The 24,122-nt window shown below is 46.3% G+C and overlaps 1 protein-coding gene across 2 annotated transcripts in view; it reads right to left on the minus strand.

The window, feature by feature from the left end:
• APLP1 (amyloid beta precursor like protein 1) overlaps positions 1-21,310 on the minus strand; it is a 65,813-nt gene extending 44,503 nt beyond the window's left edge. For both annotated transcript variants that reach the window (XM_089660403.1, XM_089660402.1), the window contains exon 1: positions 20,993-21,310. In XM_089660403.1, coding sequence (XP_089516529.1) covers positions 20,993-21,061 — 69 coding nt within the window. In that variant the 5' untranslated portion in view covers positions 21,062-21,310. The remainder of the gene's footprint in view (positions 1-20,992) is intronic.
• Between the last annotated feature and the right edge of the window lie 2,812 nt (positions 21,311-24,122).

Consider the following 24,122-nt stretch of genomic DNA (forward strand, 5'->3'; position numbering starts at 1 on the left):
ACTCAGGCACTGCCCGAGGGCCCCGGGGTCAGTAGGGGGCCCCATGAAATGCCCCTGGTACTTTTTTATAGGCTTTTTTGGGTGTGCTTTGAGTGTGGGCGAGGACACAGGGGCCCCATGATCCCCTATTGCCCAGGGGCCCCAATAGTTGTCAGTCTGCCCCTGATAATGACCCCGCCCAGAGCCCGCCCCTCTGATTGGATGACTCCTATTCTACATGTCAGTCCATGAATGATAATGACCAGGGGCAGACTGACCATTTGAGCACTGCCCGAGGGCTCCGGGGGCAGTAGGGGGCCCCATGAAATGCCCCTGGTACCTTCCATAGGCTTTTTTGGGTGTGCTTTGAGTGTGACCCCGGGCCCTCCAAATGGTCAGTCCGCCCCTGTATATATATATATAATTTTTTTATTATTATTATTACATAAATACAAAACAGATGTTTAACATAGATGTTTTGAAACTTTTTGTTATATCATTGTGTATATATATATATTTTTTTTTAAATAATTTTATCATTATATAAAATAGAGGTTTTGAAACTTTTTGCTGTATCAATTTTTATATATCTATATGGATATATTATAATTTTTATTATTATTATATGAATACAAAATAGATGTTTAAAATAGATGTTTTGAAACTTTTTGTTATATCAGTATATTTGAATAATTTTATCATTATATAAAATAGAGGTTTTGAAACTTTTTGCTGTAGAAATTTTTATCTATATAGATATATTATAATTTTTATTATTACTACATAAATACAAAATAGATGTTTTGAAACTTTTTGTTATATCAGTGTTTATATTTTTTTTAAATAATGTTATCATTATATAAAATAGAGGTTTTGAAACTTTTTGCTATATCAATTTTTATATATCTGCCTATCTATATATATATAATTTTTTTATTATTATTATTACATAAATACAAAACAGATGTTTAACATAGATGTTTTGAAACTTTTTGTTTTTTGTTATATCAGTATATTTGAATAATTTTATCATTATATAAAATAGAGGTTTTGAAACTTTTTGCTATATCAATTTTATATATATATATATACACACACACACGCACATATATACACATACATATATATATATATATACACACACATATATATATATATACATATATATATAAATAATTTTTTTATTTATTACATGAATAAAAAACAGATGTTTAACAGATGTTTTGAAACTATTTGTTATATCAGTGTTTATATATAATATTTTAAAAATAATTTTATCATTATATAAAATAGAGGTTTCGAAACTTTTTGCTATATCAATTTTTATATATCTATGTAGATATATTATAATTTTTATTATTATTATTACATAAATACAAAACAGATGGTTAACATAGATGGTTTGAAACTTTGTTATATCAGTGTTTATATATATTTTTTTAAATAATTTGATCATTATATAAAATAGAGGTTTTGAAGCTTTTTGCTATATCTATCTATATATAATTATAATTTTATTATTACATAAATACAAAATAGATGTTCTGAAACTTTTTGTTATATCAGTATATATATATATATATATATATATATTTCTAAATATTGTTTTAAAAATAATTTTGTTGTTACTATAAAATAGATGTTTTGAAACTTTTTGTTCTATCCTATCTATCTATACATTTATATATGCGGATATAGGATTATAACTTTTTCTTTTTTTTTTTTAATGGCTGAACTGCATGGACTTTTGTCTTTTTTCAGCCAGACTAACTATGTAATTGTATGTCTCTGGGATATCGCCATTTAGCGTCACTTTGAGAGGTATTTCCCGACATACGTATTCGGTGTATTAGGCGGCGGTAGAGAAGACAACTCATCTTCGTAAATCCAATAATGACATAAATCACAATAATTCTCGTCTCTGGAGTGTCTATGTCAGGCCCCGCTGTCCCCGCGCCTCCATTAAGGCCCTCAGACACGACCCCTCGCAGGCCTTATCTACACAGCGATCGCCATTCGCTCCTTCTGCGCAGATCTTGTTTGGGTGCCGCCTGAGCCCTCCGCAGCCTTGTAAAGATGGAAAACGTGTTTATAATTTTCATTTCTACTGAAAACTGTTGCGGTTTCCACATTATATAACGTTGCCGCCGGCCCCGAGCTACAGAAGAGCTATTACAAAAAAAAAAAAAAAAAAAAAAAAAGCAAGGCCTGTCTATATAAAAGCCGGATTGGCCGCCGTCCAGAAATGACTTTAAAGTGAAGCTTAGTTTTTTTTTTTTATTATTATTTGGGTCATAAAACAAAAGAGTTGTGTGATAAATGGAGATCTGGGAGGGGAGCGGACATGGGTGGCAATCAGGGGCGGACTGACAACTCATGGGGCCCCTGGGCAATAGGGGATCATGGGGCCCCTGTGTCCTTGCCCAAACTCAAAAAAGCCTATGAAATAGGTACCAGGGGCATCTCATGGGGCCCCCTACTGACCCCGGGCCCTCGGGCAGTGCCCGATTTCCCAAATGGTCAGTCTGCCCCTGGTGGCAATGGAATCCGGACCCCGCACCGCCTGTGTGGGGAGTACTTTAAAAAAACATGAGCTGGATCTAACCGAAAACGATCGCTTCAAAGAGACCCCCAACCAGTCTCAAGAAGAGATCGAATATATTTTCCCAAACAATTCGCAAATTAACAGGCACATTCCGCTAAAACCAGGGGCGGACTGACCATTCGAGCACTCAGGCACTGCCCGAGGGCCCCGGGGTCAATAGGGGGCCCCATGAAATGCCCCTGGTACCTTTTTATAGGCTTTTTGGGTGTGCTTTGAGTGTGGGCGAGGACACAGGGGCCCCATGATCCCCTATTGCCCGGGGGCCCCATGAGTTGTCAGTCCGCCCCTGATAATGACCCCGCCCAGAGTCCGCCCTTCTGATTGGACGACTCCTATTCTACATGTCAGTCCATGAATGATAATGACCAGGGGCAGACTGACCATTCGAGCACTGCCCGAGGGCTCCGGGGGCAGTAGGGGGCCCCATGAAATGCCCCTGGTACCTTCCATAGGCTTTTTTGGGTGTGCTTTGAGTGTGGGCAAGGACACAGGGGCCCCATGATCCCCTATTGCCTGGGGGCCCCATGATCCCCTATTGCCCGGGGGCCCCATGAGTTGTCAGTCCACCCCTGGTTAAAACCATCATGCATGTTTTTGGAAGTTCACCCCATATAACAGGCAAAACTTCTGTTCCTTCCAGGTCACGGCTCATGGCGCATATTCTTTTCGGAAAAACGATCGTATGATTTGACCATCATTGAGTCAAAAATCGGTCGATTTTCACGAATTTTCTAACATGCCCGAACACTGAAAAGGGGAGGAACCCCGAAAATCATCCGGTGCCATTGACCCCACTAACAGAGCGAAAATCGGCCGATTATTCTTAGGTCCGATTTTCGGATGAAAAATTGGTCGATTTTCGACCCATGTATGGCCGGCCTTATTTTAAGAACACAGTTAGCAAAGATTTGTGCTGGAGGTGGATTTATTCTAGGGGGAGTGATAGGGGGCGGGGGGGGGGTTGGTAAGAGGATTTTTTCTGGGGGCAATTTTGAAGGGGAGAAGATTTGTGCTGAGGGGGGGGGGGGATTAGGAGAGGGTGAGGGGTTGGAGGGGGGAGGATTTGTACTAGAAAGCGAGGGAGGATTTGTGCTGGGAGGGGGTACTTGAGTGGAGGATTTTTGCTGGAGGGGTTATTGTGTTGGGAGGAGAGATTTGTGCTGGAAGAGGAGATTTGGATGAAGGATTTTTACTTGGAGGGAGAATTTGGGTGGCAGATTTGTGCTGGGAGGGGGGGAATTGAGTGGTGCATTTGTACTAGGTGGGGGGGATTTGGTTGGAGGATTTGTGCTGGGAGGGGGATTTGTGCTAGGCTAGAAAAGATTTGGGTGGATGATTTGTGCTAGGAGGGGGTATTTGGATGGAGGATTTGTTCTAGAAGAGGGGATTAGGGTGGAGAATTTGTGCTCGGAGGGGGGATTTGTGCTTGAAGAGAGGATCTGGGTGGGGGAATTATCCTGGGAGGGGGTATTTGGGTGGAGAATTTGCATTGGGAGAGAGGATTTGTGCCCAAAGAGGGGATCTGGATAAAGGATTTTTGCTGGGAGGGGGGAATTTGGGTGGTGGATTTTTGCTGGGAGGGGGGGGGGGATTTGGTTGATTCTGGTGGAGGATTTGTGCTGGGAGGAGAGATCTGTGTCCAAAGAGGGGATCTGGGTGGAGGATTTATCCTGGGAAGGGGTATTTGGGTAGAGGATTTGTGCCAGGAGGGGGATTTGTGCTAAAAGGGGGAATTTGGGTGGAAGATTTGTGCTGGGAGGAGAGATTTGTGCTTGAAGAGAGGATCTGTGTGGAGGATTTATCCTGGGAAGAGGTATTTGGGTAGAGGATGTGTGCTGGGAGGGGGGATATGTGCCTGAAGAGGGTATTTGGATGGGGGAATTATTCTGGGAGGGGGTATTTGGGTGGAGGATGTGCATTGGTAGAGAGGATTTGTGCCCAAAGAAGGGGATCTGGATGAAGGATTTTTGCTGGGAGGGGGGGATTTGGGTGGAGGATTTGTGCTGGGAGGGGGGATTTGGTTGGAGGATTTGTGCTGGGAGGGGGGATTTGTGCTAGGCTAGAAAATAAGATTTGGGTGGACGATTTGTGCTAGGAGGGGTATTTGGATGGAGGATTTGTGCAAGAAGAGGGGATTAGGGTGGAGGATTTGTGCTGGGAGGGGGGATTTGTGCCTGGGGAGAGGACCTGGGTGGAGGAATTATCCTGGGAGGGGGTATTCTGGTGGAGGATTTGTGCTGGGAGGAGAGATTTGTGCCCAAAGAGGGGATCTGGGTGGAGGATTTATCCCAGGAAGGGGTATTTGGGTAGAGGATTTGTGCTAAAAGTGAGAATTTGGGTGGAGGATTTGTGCTGGGAGGGGGATTTGGATGGAGGATTTGTGCTGGGAGGGGGGATTTAGATGGAGGATTTATGCTGGGAAGGGGGATTTGGGTGGAGGATTTGTACTGGGAGGGGGTATTGGATTTAGGATTTGTGCTGGGGGGGTATTTGGGTGGGAGAATGGGGGGGGGGGGAAGATAGAAGGCACCTACAGCACACCCACAAAGCAACGGTCAGGTGACCAGGTTTCCCAAATTAAATCCGGGGACACCCAACTGGTCATGCCTATTTTTAACCACAAAAACAAGCTGCCATTTGTAACCACGCCCACAGGATCACGCCCCCATTTTTTGGCACGCCCCTAAACAGTTCGCAGACTTTCAATATTATCAGAACTTCAATGAAGACAAAATAAAATGATTTGAATTAGTGCGTTTGGTCTGGAGGGACACTGAAGGACTCACTGAACATTCGCTGCCCCCCCCCCCTTACCATTTATATCTTTATCCTACATCTTAGATCCCGGATAAGCCCCCTCCTCAGATGTCAGATCCACCCCCTTCTTCAGATATCAGGTCCGCCCCCCTCCTCAGATGTCAGGTCCGCCCCCTTCCTCAGATGTCAGTTTTAAAAGGGGCTCAGTAGTACCCTCATTCAGCAGATCCCCCGCTCAGTAGTAACCCCCAGCTCTGCTGATCCCCCATTCAATATTAACCTCCAGCTCTGCTGATCCCCAACTCAGTAGTAACCCCCAGCTCTGCCGATCCCCAACTCAGTAGTAACCCCCAGCTCTGCTGATCCCCCGCTCAGTAGTAACCCCCAGCTCTGCTGATCCCTCGCTCAGTAGTAACCCCCAGCTCTGCCGATCCCCAACTCAGTAGTAACCCCCAGTTCTGCTGATCCCCCGCTCAGTAGTAACCCCCAGCTCTGCTGATCCCCCATTCAATATTAACCTCCAGCTCTGCTGATCCCCAACTCAGTAGTAACCCCCAGCTCTGCCGATCCCCAACTCAGTAGTAACCCCCAGCTCTGCCGATCCCCCGCTCAGTAGTAACCCCCAGCTCTGCTGATCCCCCGCTCAGTAGTAACCCCCAGCTCTGCTGATCCCCCGCTCAGTAGTAACCTCCAGCTCTGTTGATCCCCAACTCAATAGTAACCCCCAGCTCTGTTACATAGGAGGAGGGGTACCATGCAGTGGTTTCATGTCTGCTCCTAAAGCATATTTCTGTGCTAGTGTGGTAAGCCAGGTTCCGCCCCTTCAGTCTTGCACAGGTGTAGCGGCTCCTCCCCTTCAGTCTTGCACAGGTGTACCGGCTCCTCCCCTTCAGCCCTGCACAGGTGTATCGGCTCCTCCCCTTCAGCCTTGCACAGGTGTACCGGCTCCTCCCCTTCAGCCTTGCACAGGTGTACCGGCTCCTCCCCTTCAGTCTAGCACAGGTGTACCGGCTCCTCCCCTTCAGTCTTGCACAGGTGTAATGGCTCCTCCCCTTCAGTCTAGCACAGGTGTACCGGCTCCTCCCCTTCAGTCTTGCACAGGTGTAGCGGCTCCTTCCCTTTAGTCTTGCACAGGTGTACTGACTCCTCCCCTTCAGTCTTGCACAGGTGTACCAGCTCCTCCCCTGGACTGAAGCAGCTTCCTCGGATGTCACCGTACACTGTGAGCTGCAGCAAGATAGAGCCCCGCCCCATTTCCTGGCTTGAGGACTTCCAGCATCATCTAGCTCCTCCCCAGCCTGACTGTCCCTGGCCCCGCCCCTTTAATTCCTTCGATTTCAGTTCTTTCAATCACGGAGGCTCAGCATCACATGTGGGTGTTGTCATGCAAACGCAGCCCGCCTAGGAACGCCCACTCCTCCAGACTTACATCCGCCCATCAAGAACTTTTTCATATTTGCATAACCCCTCCCACTGCTTACAACAGCACTGAGGGTTCTTGGGAGAAGTACTGACGGAGGGTGCTGTGCTGTTGTGTTCAGGAATCTATGTGCGGCACCCTTCTAGCCCCTCCCACCAGCCAGGATCCCCCTGCATGGCGTAGAGAAGCACAGATACCCAGCGACCACCAGCCAGGATCTCCCTGCATTGCGTAGAGAAGCACAGATACCCAGCGACCACCAGCCAGGATCTCCCTGCATTGCATAGAGAAGCACAGATACCCAGCGACCACCAGCCAGGATCTCCCTGCATTGCGTAAAGAAGCACAGATACCCAGCGACTACCAGCCAGGATCTCCCTGCATTGCGTAGAGAAGCACAGATACCCAGCGACCACCAGCCAGGATCTCCCTGCATTGCGTAGAGAAGCACAGATACCCAGCGACTACCAGCCAGGATCTCCCTGCATTGCGTAAAGAAGCACAGAGACCCAGCGACCACCAGCCAGGATCTCCCTGCATTGCGTAGAGAAGCACAGATACCCAGCGACTACCAGCCAGGATCTCCCTGCATTGCGTAAAGAAGCACAGAGACCCAGCGACCACCAGCCAGGATCCCCCTGCATGGTGTAGAGAAGCACAGATACCCAGCGACCACCAGCCAGGATCTCCCTGCATTGCTTAGAGAAGCACAGATACCCAGCGACCACCAGCCAGGATCTCCCTGCATTGCTTAGAGAAGCACAGATACCCAGCGACCACCAGCCAGGATCTTCCTGCATTGCGTAGAGAAGTACAGGGACCCAGTGATGATATCATGGGGCCTAAAATAAAAGTAAATAATGAAAATGGAAAAGTTTGATTTAAAAATTCCATTAGTATGTTGATTGGGGGGGGGGAGAGGTTCCATCAACATACAAACTTTCACAGGAGGGGGGTCACCAATACAGGAAGAAAGGGGAAATCTTCCAGTGGGGACACCGGTTGAGCAGAGGACTTCCTCTTGTTTTGTACGGATTTCTTCCCACTTCCTGTTGCGTCTCCAGGGCAGGAAATGACGGCAATCTGACCCAAGGGGACACAGAAAGAAAGGGGAAATCTTCCAGTGGGGACACCTGTTGGGAAGAAATCCTTACAAAACGAGAGGAAGTCCTCTGCTCACTTCCTGTTGCGTCTCCAGGGCAGGAAGTGACGGCAATCTGCACTAAGGGGACACAGACAGCAGGAAATGAAGCGCCGGCCCCTTAACCCTTTCCATGCTTTATAGAAAGTTACAAAATAAAGTTCTGTCTGCAAACCGAGGCTGAGGATCGGAAGGGAACGCCGACTCCACGAACCCCCACCATTGGCGATCCCCCTCCCCCGGACTCAGCGCGGCAGATCGATGCGTTATAATCTCACAAAGTGACTCGCGCCATTGTCACGCGCGTCCGCCGGCGCCGATCTCTGCAATATCCCTAATGGAAGGAGGCTGTAAATTCTCCGGGATCGCAGGAGAGGTTCGGCGGACCAGTACTGCCGGTAAAATACTAGAAAGGAAATCAATCGTTCCCCTCCCCGCCGCCATTCACCCGTAATTCACGACTGCGTCCGTGAAGCTCCGCCCACTCATGGGGGAAGAAAGCGAGATACAGGACGGACCCCGAGGCAGCTCTGTGTTCAGGAATGCACTAATGGACGCATTTCTATGGATGCAAGCAGCCGCAGTACTCAGTTACCTGGGGGGGGGGAAGTCAGCCTCTTACAGCAGAGCTCAGACTGGAGGAGGGAGAAGCAGAACAAGGTGCCTACCTGCATTAATGTAGTATCAGCCTTTTACAGCAGAGCTCAGACCGGATGAGGGAGAAGCAGAACAAGGTGCCTACCTGCATTAATGTAGTATCAGCCTTTTACAGCAGAGCTCAAACTGGAGGAGGGAGAAGCAGCACAGGATGCCTACCTGAATTAATGTAGTATCAGCCTCTTACAGCAGAGCTCAGACTGGAGGAGGGAGAAGCAAAAGGTGCCTACCTGAAAGCAGGAGAGGCAGCAGGGGGTGTCTACCGAAATTTCAGGCTCTTACAACGGAGCTCAGATTGGAAGAGGGAGAAGCAGCACAGGGTGTCTACATGAAGTTACCCGCTATCAGCCTCTTGCAGCTTCTGTTCAGCACAGCTCAGACTGGAAGAGGGAAAAGCATCACACTGAGAAAATCCTGCTAACAAGGAGCATGCTGATAGGAGGGGAGAGCAGAGTGAGGTGATCAGTCTTCTGCTTCTCCTTGCACTGTCCAGTCACAGGCTGGGGGAGGGACAAGACCTGAAAAAAAAATGACTTAACTGCCGCAGAGAAATGTCTGGTTCTTTGCCAGGGCTGGAGCTGCACGGCGGAGCTGGATAAATCTCAGGTTTGGATGGACAGAACTACAAATCCCTTGTCAGGTGGATCATCAGTGTCAGGACAAGGTCTCTGTACACATCAATAGAAACACACAGCCCCATAGCCAAGGATGCAAAGGCACTCCCCCCGGCTCCTCTCCCCTCCCCAACAGACTGACCCGGAACTGTTCTGTCAGCTGTTTCCTGTGAAGCCCAGGTTCAGGGAAGCAGCACTTAGAGAGCAGCAGCATTGAAAGTCATAAACTGCAAGTGTTGGGCTAAGAATTTTCACAAAACAGTTCATCTCGTTGCGCTCCATGTGTAAAGCCAAACACGCTTCAGTACTACTTTACGTTCCATCTGCACCTCCAGGGGTAGGAACTACAGCTCCTGTGTGCGTCCAACAGTCATATCAGAGCTGAGCAGGTCACAGGTTGGCCCTACAAAACCAGATTTGATGGTGTCACTCCCCCAACAGGATTCACACAGCTGCCCGGGCCCTAGGCTCCTAGGGGCCCCATACCTGCCTGTGCCAGTGTTGCCAGGGCTTGGAAGCGATAAGACGCGTGCGGTTCGTTTTATTCCAAATCAAATTTCGGATGAAATTTTCATTTATCGGAGATTCGGATGTATCCAAATTTCAGAATTACAATAGTAATGAGCGAAATTGAAGTCTGAATCAAATTTGAAAGTGAAATCGAATTTGAAAACAAGAATAGAATAAATTAGAATAGAATAGAGTAAAACAGAAGTAAATAGAAAACGATAGAATAGAAAAGAAAATATGAAATAAAATAGAACAGAAAATAATATAAAAAAATAAAATAGAATAAAATAGAGTAGAAAGCGATAAAATATAAAATTAAATAGAAAATAAAAGAATAGAATAAAATAGAAAACGATAAAATAGAAAATAAAAGAATAGAATATCATAGAATAGAAAATAAAATAGAATAAAATAGAATAAAAGAACAGAAAAGAATAGAAAATAAAACAATAGAATAAAATAGAATAGAAAAGAGTAAAACAGAACAGAAGTAAATAGAAAACGATAGAATAGAAAATAAAATAATGGAATATAAAATAAAATGGAACAGAAAATAATAGAATAAAATAAAAGAATAGAATAACAAAGAATAGAAAATGATAAAATAGAAAATAAAAGAATAGAATAAAATAGAATAGAATAAAAGAATAGATTAAAAAAATGTGAGTAGAATACTATAAAATAGAATATGGCCACCTTCCGAAATTTGAATTTCAAAAAGAATAGAATAAAATGGAACACAATAGAAAATAATAGAGAAAAAAAAAAGATATTAGAACTGTAAAAACAATAGAATAAAATAAAAATAGAAAAAACCATCGTCCGGAATTCAAATTTCAAATAGAATAGATTAGAATTCAAATAGAACGAATTAGAATAGAAAAGAATGGAATAGAAAAAATAAATAGAATACAATATAACTGTCTTCCGAAATACCGAATTCCGAATAGAATACAATAAAATAGAATACAGCCACCTTCCAAAATTTGAATTTAAAAAAAAAATTGAATAAAACAGAACAAAAAAGAATACGAGAGAAAAAAATAAAATGTGGAATAGAATAAAACAGAAAGATTATAACCATCTTCTGAAAATTTGAATAGAATAAATTAGAATTCAATGCGTTTTTGATGCAGGAAAAAAAAAAAAAAACCTGGACTGCATGTGATATGAATTGGCCGTAATATCGCCCCAAATGCAGAAAAGACGCGTTTTTCCGAGTGCAAAAACACGCATCCAAACTGGAACGCAGCAAAAAGCTCCGACGCCCTTCACACCCGTGCGGCGTTTGCAGTGCCATTCCTTGGTAACGGCGAGCAAAAACAAAAATGCGCAATAAGGGCCGGACTGCCCGCCTCTGAATCGCCCAGGAGTGTGCCGTGCATCCCTGCGTCACACACCACGTGTGCTAAAAACGCACTGCATTTGCGATCTGCAGCTGGCGTGAATACAAAGTTAGCGACGCCCTAAACACGGTGCGTTTTCCAGCGCAAAAAGTAACATGTGATCCGGTGACGGTGCCTTTTAAGGAGTGCATGTGCGACTTTTGGTGCTGCGCCATCTGAGCCCAATAAGCGCACCGCACAGAAATGAACGTGAATCGCACAGGGACACACGGTGCGCTCCTGTGCCATTCACACGCATGCTAAAACGCACTGCATTTGAGATCTGCAGCCGGCGTGAATAAAAAGTTAGCAACACCCTAAACACGGTGCGTTTTCCCACACAAAAGTAACATGTGATCCGGTGACAGTGCGTTTTAAAGAGCGCATGTGCTCTTTTTGGTGCTGCGCCATTTGAGCCCAATAAGTGCACAGAAATGCGTGTGAATCGCACAAGGACGCACGGCGCACTTCAGATGCAGGTGCGGCATGAACCAGCCGAAAAAACGCACGTAAAAAAAAAAACGCGCCACACAAGCATTTGCAATGCGTAGGGCAGCCCGCTGGGCGTGGGTGGAAACTCCGTGAGCTACTTTGTTGCGCCTACGGCGGCCTAGTCAAATCAATGGCGCGTCACGCAAAAAAAACGCAAAAAAAAAACCGCACGTTTATAATACGCCAGGTATGAATTTAGACCTTAAAAAAAAAAAAAAAAAGTAGCGCCCTTTGGATGGTTCCATAAAGAAACATTTGTAGTGTGACCAATCGGGACGCGGGGCGGAGCTGCGACAAAGCCGCACAATGGCACGGTCTGGTACAATGCAGCGCAGTCTGAGAAGAGGGTCTGTTTGTGCTCCTCGGAGGGGGGGGGGGGCAGTGCCAGGGCGAGACGGTGGAAGGGCGCGCTGCCGTCATCCTCTGGGTTGCCCGGCCACCTGCTTCCCTGGGGGAGGGGGAGGGGGGGGGGTCATGATGCTGCAGAAATCTCCGTCAGGATTGGGCGATTCTGCAGAACCTTCCAATTTTCCTCTAACCCACGGTGCGGGAAATTCTGCGAATCCTGTGCTTTTCCCGCACCGCATTCATGACAATGATCAATTAATGACACCCCGAAACAGATCGCCAAATGCGATTCGATGGCCAGAAATCGCATCACGTAGACGAGAACACCCATGCGACGCTATTCAAGGGCGGATTTAAAAAAGGGGGTCCTGCAACTTTCCGCTGCGGACGCCATGCGATTCGAGCCACGCCAAGTGTACGCCTCACATTGCACCACACAAATGCATGGAATTTGCACATGGGGACGCGGTGCGATTCCTGTAGATGCAGGGTCCTGTACCGCGTAGTGCGACCCCCCCCCCCCCCCCCCGGGCTGAGAGACGCGTCTATAGCACGTCACCCCGCACTCGCGGCTTTTATTCAGTCTTGGATCGTTGCTGAAAATTTGCTGATTGCGACTCCATGCGACTCCACGCACGCCGGAGGGGTTTAGAAGCTCAAAATAAAAATGCTTGATAAAAAAAATACTGGAAATAGCGTTTTTTCAGTAGCGTGTTATTAGCGTTTAGGACCGTATAGCGTGTTATTAGTGTTTAGGACCATTTAGCGGTTTATTAGCGTTTAGGACCGTTTAGCGTATTAGTAGCGTTTAGGAGTGTTTTATTAGCGTTTTATTAGCATTTAGGAGTTTTTTTAAGCTTTTAGCGTGTTGTTAGCGGTTAGGACCGTTTGAGTTTTAGTAGTGTTTAGGATCCTTTAGCATTTTATTAGCGTTTAGCGTGTAAGGAGCGGTTAGAACTGTTTAGCATCTTATTAGCGTTTAGTAGCGTTTAGGACCATTTACTGTGTTATTAGCGTTTAGGACCGCTTAGCGTGTTATTAGCGTTTAGGACCGCTTAGCGTGTTATTAGCGTTTAGGACTGTTTAGCGGTTTAGTAGCGTTTAGCACTGTTTACCGTGTTATTAGCATTTAGGAACGTTTAGCGTGTTATTAGCATTTAGGAACGTTTAGCGTGTTATTAGCGTTTAGGACCGCTTAGCGTGTTATTAGCGTTTAGGACCGCTTAGCGTGTTATTAGCATTTAGGACCTCTTAGCGTGTTATTAGCGTTTAGGACTGTTTAGCGGTTCAGCGTGTTATTAGCGTTTAGGACCGCTTAGCGTGTTATTAGCGTTTAGGACCGCTTAGCGTGTTGTTAGCATTTAGGACCGCTTAGCGTGTTGTTAGCATTTAGGACTGTTTAGCGGTTTAGCACCGTTTAGCGTGTTATTAGTGTTTAGGAACGTTTAGCGTGTTATTGGCGTTTAGGACCGCTTAGCGTGTTATTAGCGTTTAGGACCGCTTAGCGTGTTATTAGCATTTAGGACCTCTTAGCGTGTTATTAGCGTTTAGGACTGTTTAGCGGTTCAGCGTGTTATTAGCGTTTAGGACCGCTTAGCGTGTTATTAGCGTTTAGGACTGTTTAGCGGTTTAGCACTGTTTAGCGTGTTATTAGTGTTTAGGACCGTTTAGCGTGTTATTAGTGTTTAGGACCGTTTAGCGTGTTATTAGCGTTTAGGACCGCTTAGCGTGTTATTAGCGTTTAGGACCGCTTAGCGTGTTATTAGCGTTTAGGATCGCTTAGCGTGTTATTAGCGTGTAGGATCGCTTAGCGTGTTATTAGCGTTTAGGACCGCTTAGCGTATTATTAGCGTTTAGCACCGTTTAGCGTGTTATTAGTGTTTAGGACCGTTTAGCGTGTTATTAGCGTTTAGGACCGCTTAGCGTGTTATTAGCGTTTAGGATCGCTTAGCGTGTTATTAGCGTTTAGGATCGCTTAGCGTGTTATTAGCGTGTAGGATCGCTTAGCGTGTTATTAGCGTTTAGGACCGCTTAGCGTATTATTAGCGTTTAGCACCGTTTAGCGTGTTATTAGTGTTTAGGACCGTTTAGCGTGTTATTAGCGTTTAGGACCGCTTAGCGTGTTATTAGCGTTTAGGATCGCTTAGCGTGTTATTAGCGTTTAGGATCGCTTAGCGTTTTATTAGCGTTTAAGAACATTTAGGATCCTTTAGCGGTGTATTAGCGTTTAGCGTGCCATTACCATTTAGGAGCGTTTAGCGTTTTATAGGAGTGTTTTATTAGCGTTTAGCGTGTTATTAGCGGTTAGGACCGTTTGAGGTTTGGTAGTGTTTAGGAGCATTTAGCGTTTTAGTAGCTTTTAATTAGCGTTTAGGAGTCTTTTATTAGCGTTTAGGTGACTTTAGTGTTTTAGGAGCGTTTAGCGTGTTATTAGCGTTTGCGTTTTAGTAATGTTTAGCAGCTTTTAGCGTTTTATTAGCGATTTTACAGTACATGTGGAAAAAAAAAAAAAAAAAGGAAGAAAAAGATAGAAAAAAAGCCGTTAGTAGCAAAAAAAACACCCGCTGCTGTGCGCGGAGCTGTACTGTACAAACGCTGATAAAACGCTGACGCTCCTAAACGCTACAAACAGCTTTTTTCTAAGTTTTTTCTTTTTCTAAAAGCTTCTGAACGCGACTGAAAACGCGATTACCGGTGTTTGAGCAAAAATATAAAACAAAAAAAAAGACGCGAGTGTGCATGGAGCCGTACTGTAAAAACGAGAGCTCCTCCCCATCATATATAACGTATTGATCAGTCCAGAGCTCCTCCCCATCATATATAACGTATTGATCAGTCCAGAGCCCCTCCCCATCATATATAACGTATTGATCAGTCCAGAGCTCCTCCCCATCATATATAACGTATTGATCAGTCCAGAGCCCCTCCCCATCATATATAACATATTGATCAACCCAGAGCCCCTCCCCATCATATATAACATATTGATCAACCCAGAGCCCCTCCCCATCATATATAACGTATTGATCAGTCCAGAGCCCCTCCCCATCATATATAACGTATTGATCAGTCCAGAGCCCCTCCCCATCATATATAACATATTGATCAACCCAGAGCCCCTCCCCATCATATATAACGTATTGATCAGTCCAGAGCCCCTCCCCATCATATATAACGTATTGATCAGTCCAGAGCTCCTCCCCATCATATATAACGTATTGATCAGTCCAGAGCTCCTCCCCATCATATATAACATATTGATCAATCCAGAGCTCCTCCCCATCATGTATAATGTATTGATCAACCCAGAGCTCCTCCTCATTATATATAACGTATTGATCAACCCAGAGCCCCTCCCAATCATATAGAATATACTAATCAATCCAAAGCTCCTCCTCATAAAGGACATATTGATCAGTTCAGAGCTCCTCCCCATAATACATTACATATTGATCAATCCAGGGTTCCTCCCCATCATATAGAATATACCAGGGGTGGACTGACAACTCATGGGGCCCCTGGGCAATAGGGGATCATGGGGCCCCTGTGTCCTTGCCCAAACTCAAAAAAGCCTATGAAAAAGGTACCAGGGGCATCTCATGGGGCCCCCTACTGACCCCGGGCCCTCAGGCAGTGCCCGAGTTTCCAAATGGTCAGTCCGCCCCTGGAATATACTAATTAATGCAGAGCTCCTCCTAATCATATATAACGTATTGATCAGTCCAGAGCCCCTCCCTATCATGTAGAATATATTGATCAGTCCAGAACCCCTCCCCATCATATATAACATATTGATCAATCCAGAGCTCCTCCCCATCATATATAACGTATTGATCAATTCAGAGCTCCTCCAATCATATAGAATATATTGATCAATCCAGAGCTCCTCCCCATCAAATAGAACATATTGATAAATCCAGAGCTCCTCCCATCATTTATAATGTATTGATCAGTCCAGTGCTTCTCTCCATGACAACAACATTGATCAGTCCAGAGCTTCCCCCAATCACAACAATATTGATCAATATTAACCTTACAAGGGTCCTAGGCAATCTCTTCTCTCATTCATGGGAGACAGATCGCCGGGACAGATTTGGGGGATCGCTGGCACAGATTTGGGGGATCGCTGGCACAGCTAACATAACTCAGCGATTAATCTATCAGAGTTCCTGAAATGTTACGTATTGATCGTTGAATCCTCCATACTTATCGGCTCTTTTTTATATTTCTAAAGCTGAACTCCAGACACAAAAACTTTCATCTAAATATATTATCCGATCGCCACAAAATATATCAATAAAAGTAACAATGACATCATCACTGTGCAGGGAGCAGAGCTGTGGGAGGGATCTAGCCGGCTCCACCCACTACAGAAAACCACAGGAGGGGGCGGAGACAAGACCAGTCACCCTGTTTAAGGAGAGAGAGCAGCAGTGACTGGTCTTTATTACAGGAACCTGCATAGAGGGAAAGTGCAAATACGTTGTGCCGGGCCACATTGAATAACAGTCCCCCCTGCCTCGTAGTAGGTTGGAATCAGGGGCAGACTGACCAATAGGGTACTCGGGCACTGGCCGAGGGCCTGGGGTCAGTAGGGGGCCCCATGAGATGCCCCTGGTACCTTTCATTGGCTTTTTTGGGTGTAGTTTGAGTGTGGGCGAGGACACAGGAGCCTCATGATCCTCTATTGCCCGGGGGCCCCATGAGTTGTCAGTCCACCCCTGGTTGGAAGGCAGGTTGTCATACATCTGAGGTCACCACCACTATGGGGAGGAAGAACATAGAGGATATTCCTACAAGTGGAGTCCTCCTTTAAAGAGGAAGTATTCCACGAGCAAAACTTAATCCTTTGGCACATACAGCATCATGAGACCACATAGGCCGAACTTTCCCCTAGGCTCAAAATGACCAGCTTAGGGTCACCATACATATTACAATCGGAGTATAAAATCTTTGTACACTCAACCTTCGATTTACCAAAACTATGAAACATGAGCCCCACCTAATCGATCTGTATGCAGTCAGGCAGGTCCTTGCACTACATAGCTGATGGTAAGTTGCCGCACATATAGGAACATCACACTTTATGGCGGCTGCTGTAAAGCCCATACTTTGTTATGGTGCCATAGTCTTCTAGCCCATGTTATTCACCCACATTGCAGGATCACCACAATTGTTGTTGCCCCCTTGTCTGAATTCTAAAATGAGAAAAAACATTGGAGCAGGCCATATTTATATTTCTGTCTATGAAACGTCAAATATCTCGGCCCACCGGGGTCGTTGCTAGACCATGGCACTCAGGGTACGTGCCCCAGGTGTTCTACTGAGAGCCCTGGGTCTTCTACTGAGTGCCCTGGGTCTTCCACTGAGAGCCCTGGGTCTTCCACTGAGAGCCCTGGGTCTTCCACTGAGAGCCCTGGGTCTTCCACTGAGAGCCCTGGGTCTTCCACTGAGAGCCCTGGGTCTTCTACTGAGTTCCCCTTAGTCTTCCACTGTGTGCCCTGGGTCTACTGTGTGTCCTGTGTCTTCTACTGAGTGATCCTGGTCTGAGTATCCAAGGTCTGAGTGCCCCAGGTGATCTACCATGTGCCCTGGGTCTTCTACTGAGTGCCCTGGGTCTGCTACTGAGTTCCCCATAGTCTTCTGAGTACCATGGGTCTTTGACTGAGAGCCCTGGATCTTCTACTGAGAGCCCTGGATCTTCTACTAAGTTCCCCTTAGTCTTCTACTGAGTACCATGGGTCTTCTACTGAGAGCCCTGGGTCTTCTACTGAGAGCCCCTTAGTCTTCTACTGAGTACCATGGGTCTTCTACTGAGTTCCCCTTAGTCTTCTACTGAGAGCCCTGGGTCTTCTACGGAGAGCCCTGGGTCTTCTACGGAGAGCCCTGGGTCTTCTACGGAGAGCCCTGGGTCTTCTACGGAGAGCCCTGGGTCTTCTACGGAGAGCCCTGGGTCTTCTACGGAGTTCCCCTTAGTCTTCTACTGAGTGCCCTGGGTCTACTGTGTGTCCTGGATCTTCTACTGAGTAATCCTGGTCTGAGTATCTAAGGTCTTCCACTGAGTACCCCAGGTTACCTATCATGTGCCCTGTGTCTTCTACTCAGTGCCCTGGGTCTGCTACTGAGAGCCCTAGGTCTTCTACTGAGTGCCTTAGGTTTTCCACTTAGTTCAACAGGTCTTCTACCGAGTGGCCCTGGGTCTCCTACCGACTGGCCCTGGGTCTCCTACCGAGTCGCCCTGGGTCTTCTACTGTGTCCCTGGGTCTCTTTTGAGATACTTTCTATGCATTATGCAGTTTTGAAACATTTTATTTAATTTTCAATCCATCTGTGATTTATTTTGTTACGGTGATGTTAACTTTTTAGATCAATCAAAATTATATTAGTCTTAGATTTGTTCTAATGTGGTCATCATGGTATCCTAAAAGCCCTTCAACATTGCACTCTGACTGGCCGGAGTGTTCAGTTAAATGACTGGGGTCGCCTACTGAGTACCCTTGATCTTCTGAGTGTCTTGGGTTTCCTACTGAGTCCCTGGGGTATTCTACTAAGCAGGCTTTGGGTCTTCTACTGGATGGCCCTGGGTCTTCTACTGGATGGCCCTGGGTCTTCTACTGGATGGCCCTGGGTCTTCTACTGGATGGCCCTGGGTCTTCTACTGGATGGCCCTGGGTCTTCTACTGGATGGCCCTGGGTCTTCTACTGGATGGCCCTGGGTCTTCTACTGGATGGCCCTGGGTCTTCTACTGGATGGCCCTGGGTCTTCTACTGGATGGCCCTGGGTCTTCTACTGGATGGCCCTGGGTCTTCTACTGGATGGCCCTGGGTCTTCTACTGGATGGCCCTGGGTCTTCTACTGGATGGCCCTGGGTCTTCTACTGAGTCGCCCTGGGTCTTCTACTGAGTCGCCCTGGGTCTTCTACTGAGTCGCCCTGGGTCTTCTACTGAGTCGCCCTGGGTCTTCTACTGAGTCGCCCTGGGTCTTCTACTGAGTCGCCCTGGGTCTTCTACTGAGTCGCCCTGGGTCTTCTACTGAGTCGCCCTGGGTCTTCTACTGAGTCGCCCTGGGTCTTCTACTGAGTCGCCCTGGGTCTCTTTTGAGATACTTTCTATGCATTATCCAGTTTTGAAACATTGTATTTACTTTTCAATCCACCTGTGATTTATTTGGTCATGGTGATATCATGTTAGAGCCTTCTAGATCAATCAAAATGATGTTAGTCTTAGATTTGTTCTAAAGTGGTCAACATGGTATCCTATAAGCCCCTCAACATTGTATTTTGACTAGCCGGGGTCTTCTGCTAAGTGACCGGGGTTTCCTATGGAGTCCCTGGGGTATTCTACTGAGCATGACCTGAGTATTTTACTGAATGTCACAGGTCTTCTACTGAGTGGTCCTGGGGGCTTCTACTGAGTGGTCCTGGGGTCCTCTACTGAGTGGTCCTGGGGTCCTCTACTGAGTGGTCCTGGGGTCCTCTACTGAGTGGTCCTGGGGTCCTCTACTGAGTGGTCCTGGGGTCCTCTACTGAGTGGTCCTGGGGTCCTCTACTGAGTGGCCCTGGGGTCCTCTACTGAGACGCCCTGGGTCCTCTACTGAGACGCCCTGGGTCCTCTACTGAGACGCCCTGGGTCCTCTACTGAGTCGCCCTGGGCCTTCTACTGAGACCCCCTGGGTCTCTTTTGAGATACCTTCTATGCATTATGCAGTTTTGAAACATCGTATTTACTTTTCAATCCATCTGCGATTTCAGACTTTAGATCAATTCAGATGATATTATTTTTAGGTTCGATCTAAAGTGGTCATCCTGGTATCCTACCAGCTCCTCAACATTTTATTATTTCTGCCTAGACGAGCCTCTGGTCTATTAGGACCCTAGAAAAGCCCCCGCGGCCCACACGGCCACAACTATATTTCTTATCTCGGCAAACAAGAGACCACTGAATGAAATTCCCAACACCACTGATAACTTTTTTTTTTTGTTACCCAATCACGCTGCCACAAGGTCATCAAGCCCAAACCTTCAGATAGCTCAGTTGTTGCTCCCATGGTTGTTGCTCCATGGATAATTGGATACATAATTGGCCCAGGTTTGAAACAACTGCCACCACAAAAGTTTCTCCACCAATGCATCAACAGGCAGACTGAAAAAAGGACAGTTGCCTTTTCTCATGGAAGATGCAACAATTTAGTGGCATAAAATATCCAGCACGCTGGACACTTTTTTTTTTGGCCAGTTGACATTGGTGGTAATGATTATATACAGTATATATATATATATTGTATATATTGCAGACGGTGTATTTTACTCGCACAGATGACAATGGTCCGAGCCTTGCAGCCGCTCATTACTTAAGCCGCACGAGCCGAGGGCCCCCACCTCACTCCTGACATTATCTGCTGTTCCATTAAAGAACCATCATACAATTAGTGATTCCATTAATCTCCATCCTGGCACCAGGCACCACCTGCTATTTCAGCTCCTGGCTGTACCACTGCGCCACCTCCCGACACTCAGACCCCCCCACCCCGCCGCCACCCCCACCCCCCCATCCTTCTCATGCCATGTTGCAAAAAAAAAAAAAAAATGGACTGCAATTTTGCAGCAGCCAGTATTGCAACCGAGCCGAAAGTACACCATTGCAAAGTACTGAGTGGTCCTGTACCCAAAAACCCAAAGACGCCCGGTACCACCCCCCCCCCTCCCAATTATTTTGAGTACCTGTCACGCCATGATGACCTCAACCGGGCTGAGAAAATCATAACACCCCCCCCTCCGGACCCTCTAAACCAGCTGTATCATGTTTACAGTTGTCTGGCATCTTTTGACCTTATAGACCCCCCTCCACTCCACCGCCGCCGCCGCCATTGCCAGCTGCCCCAGGGGCCTGCGTTCGGAGGATGCCACGGTCCTGCAAAGGGGGTTAACCGTCGAGATTGCGATTCATCATTTTTTTTTTTTTCATTGGCTGGCTGCGATGACCTTTGCGCTGTTTGCAAAATACATCAACTCCACCCTGTCCAGCCGTGCATTGCACCTCTGCTGCCATCCTTCCCCCCCCCCCCCCCATTCGCCGTCCCCTCACCTGGGCGCCGAGCAGCAGAACGCCACCAACGCATAGGAGGGTGGTCCTCATTCTCTCCGAAGCCCCCATCGGGGATGTTCGTGGCTGGCGGTCGCCGGCTGGGTGAGCTACGGTCTGCGGCGGTCTCTCTCGGCGTCGGCTGCTGGTGGGCTCCCCCCGCAAAGGCTGTCTCGAACGCGCGTCGCTCACGGATGCATCTAGGTCTCGGCGTGCATGTCACGCAGCTGTTGTGGCTCTCTAGCTGGGATGTCTGTCTGATGAAGCCTTGTTCTGCTATACAAAGACGTAACCCATCCCCCCTCCTCTTCTGTCTCTCTCCTTCTCCCTCTCTCTCTCTCTCCCTCTCCTCCCATCCCTTCTATCACTTCCTCCTCCTTTCCTCCCCGTCTCCTCCCAGTGAGAATTCAATCCACACCAGCAAAAAGGGAAAAAAAAAAAAAAAAAAAAAAGTCATGAAAAATTTAGTAAGAATGCGGAATGAGGGACCGCAGGAAGCAAGCTCGATTCATTCCTCGCGAAATGCAAAAAAAAAAAGGGGAAGGATTAGAATTGTAAAAAAGAAACAAACAATAAAAAAAAAGAAAACGTTTGCAAAAAAAAAAAAAAAAAAAAAAGAAGATTGTTTTTGTAAGGCGATCGATAATTCAACACGCGGGCCGAGACGCGGATTTGGTTAATAAGCGCGGTAACAATACACAGGGGTCATCAAGTTTTACGGGCTCAGAAGGGATCATGGTAAAGGTAGCTGGAGGAGGGCGATCGAAACACGCGTGTGGTTACAATGGATGGAATGTGGCAAGTGGCTATAATCGCTTCAAAGTGGAACTGTCTGAGACTTTACAAGTTCGCATGAATAAATTCCTGACGTGTTACAATATGCGGCAACTGGATCTATTTTTTTTTTAATCAGAAAAGCGCCATATTTTATTTTGTTTATTCATTTTTATTTTTACTGATTAATTGTATTTTTAGATGGCAACAATATATTTTTTTTTAGAAAAACTCCACCTTTTATTTGAATTTTTTTTTTACTAACTTATTTTATTTTTATATGACAACGATATCATTTTTTTAGAAAAACTCCACCTTTTATTTTATTTGAATTTTTTTTTTTACTAATTTATTTTATTTTTATATGACAATATTCTTTTTTTTTTTTTTTTTAGAAAAGCTCCACCTTTTAATTAATCAATCAATCAATTGTTTAAAAATTAAATTTTTTTAAATTTTATTTTTATACATCAATCATATAATTTTTTTTTTTTTTAAGAAAAGCTCCACCTTTTATTTATTAATATATATTGTTATATATGGCAAAAAATAAATATATCAATATATCTATCTTACCAACCGATCAACAACTGCTGCCCCTCTCTGTCAATCCCTCCACTGGCTTTCACTAACCCAACATATAAAATTCAAAATACTGACCACAGCTTACAAAGCCATCCACAACACTGCCCCGGCTACATCACCAACCTCATCTGCAGATACCTCCCAAATCGCCAGCTCCGCTCCTCCTATGATATCCTCCTCTCTAGCGCCCTCATCACCTCCTCCCATGCTCGCCTCCAGGACTTCTCCAGAGCCTCTTCCATCCTCTGGAACTCCCTACCACAGCATGTCCGGTCAGCCCCCACCCTGTCTGCCTTTAGGCGATCTTTGAAAACTCACTTCTTCAGGGAAGACTACCCCACCTAAGAACTATACTTGAATCACCTCCACCAGATCATCCCACGCAGCTATCACCTTTTGTATCCCCTCCCCCTCCTATAGATTGTAAGCTCCACGACTCGGGCCCTCCTATTCCTTCTGTACTGAAATGTATTGTAATTGTACCGCCCCCCTTATATTGTACAGCGCTGCGCAAGCTGTTGCACTATATAAATCCTGTATAATAATAATAATACATATATATATATACAGACACACTGTATTGCCAAACATATTGGCCCCACCCTCCCAATCACATGATTCAGGTGTTCCAATCCCCTCCATATCATGTGATTCAGGTGTTCCAATCCCCTCCATATCATGTGATTCAGGTGTTCCAATCCCCTCCATATCATGTGATTCAGGTGTTCCAATCCCCTCCATATCATGTGATTCAGGTGTTCCAATCCCCTCCATATCATGTGATTCAGGTGTTCCAATCTCCTCCATATCATGTGATTCAGGTGCTCCAATCCCCTCCATGGACACAGGTGTATACAATCAAGCCCCTAGGCATGCAGACGGCTTCTACAAACATTGGTGAAAGAATGGGTCGCTCTCAGGAGCTCAGTGACTCCAAGCGTGGTCCCGTGATAGGTGGCCACCTGGGCAATAAGTCCATCCGTGACATTTCCTGGCTACTAAATATTCCACGCTCAACTGTTAGTGGGATTATAACAAAGTGGAAGCAACTGGGAACAACAGCCACTCAGCCACCAAGTGGTAGGCCACGTCACATGACAGGGCGGGGTCAGCGCATGCTGAAGCGCACAGTGCGCAGAAGTCGCAAACTGTCTGCAGAGTCAATAGCTAAAGACCTCCAAACTTGGTGTGGCCTTCAGATGAGCCCAACAACAGTGCGTAGAGAGCTTCATGGAATGGGTTTCCATGGCCGAGCAGCTGCATCCAAGCCTTCCATCACCAAGTGCAATGCAAAGAGTCGGATGCCGTGGTGTAAAGCACGCCGCCACTGGACTCTAGAGCAGGGGAGACGTGTTCTCTGGACGGACCAATCACGCTTCTCTGTCTAGCAATCCGATGGACGTGTCTGGGTTTGGTGGAAACCTGGGAACGTAGCACAGGGATGGTGGGAACCCTCATAGTGGACACAGTGGGTGTACAGACCCGGGAACTCGGCACAGGGATGGTGGGAACCCCTCATAATGGGCACAGCGGGTTTGCAGACCCGGGAACTCGGCACAGGGATGGTGGGAACCCCTCATAATGGGCACAGCGGGTGTGCAGATACGGGAACTCAGCACAGGGATGGTGGGAACCCCTCATTATGGGCACAGCGGGTGTACAGATCTGGGAATGCGCAGAGATGTCACCAACACAGTCTCAGAGAGACAGAGGGAACTGCCAGCTGGTTCTACAGAAATAATCATTTTTTTGCTCTCTTCTCCTTCTGTGATTG

Source organism: Staurois parvus, unplaced genomic scaffold (genome assembly GCF_062004578.1).
Source record: "Staurois parvus isolate SC_StPar_1 unplaced genomic scaffold, SC_StPar_1.0 ptg001239l, whole genome shotgun sequence".
NCBI lineage: Eukaryota > Metazoa > Chordata > Amphibia > Anura > Ranidae > Staurois > Staurois parvus.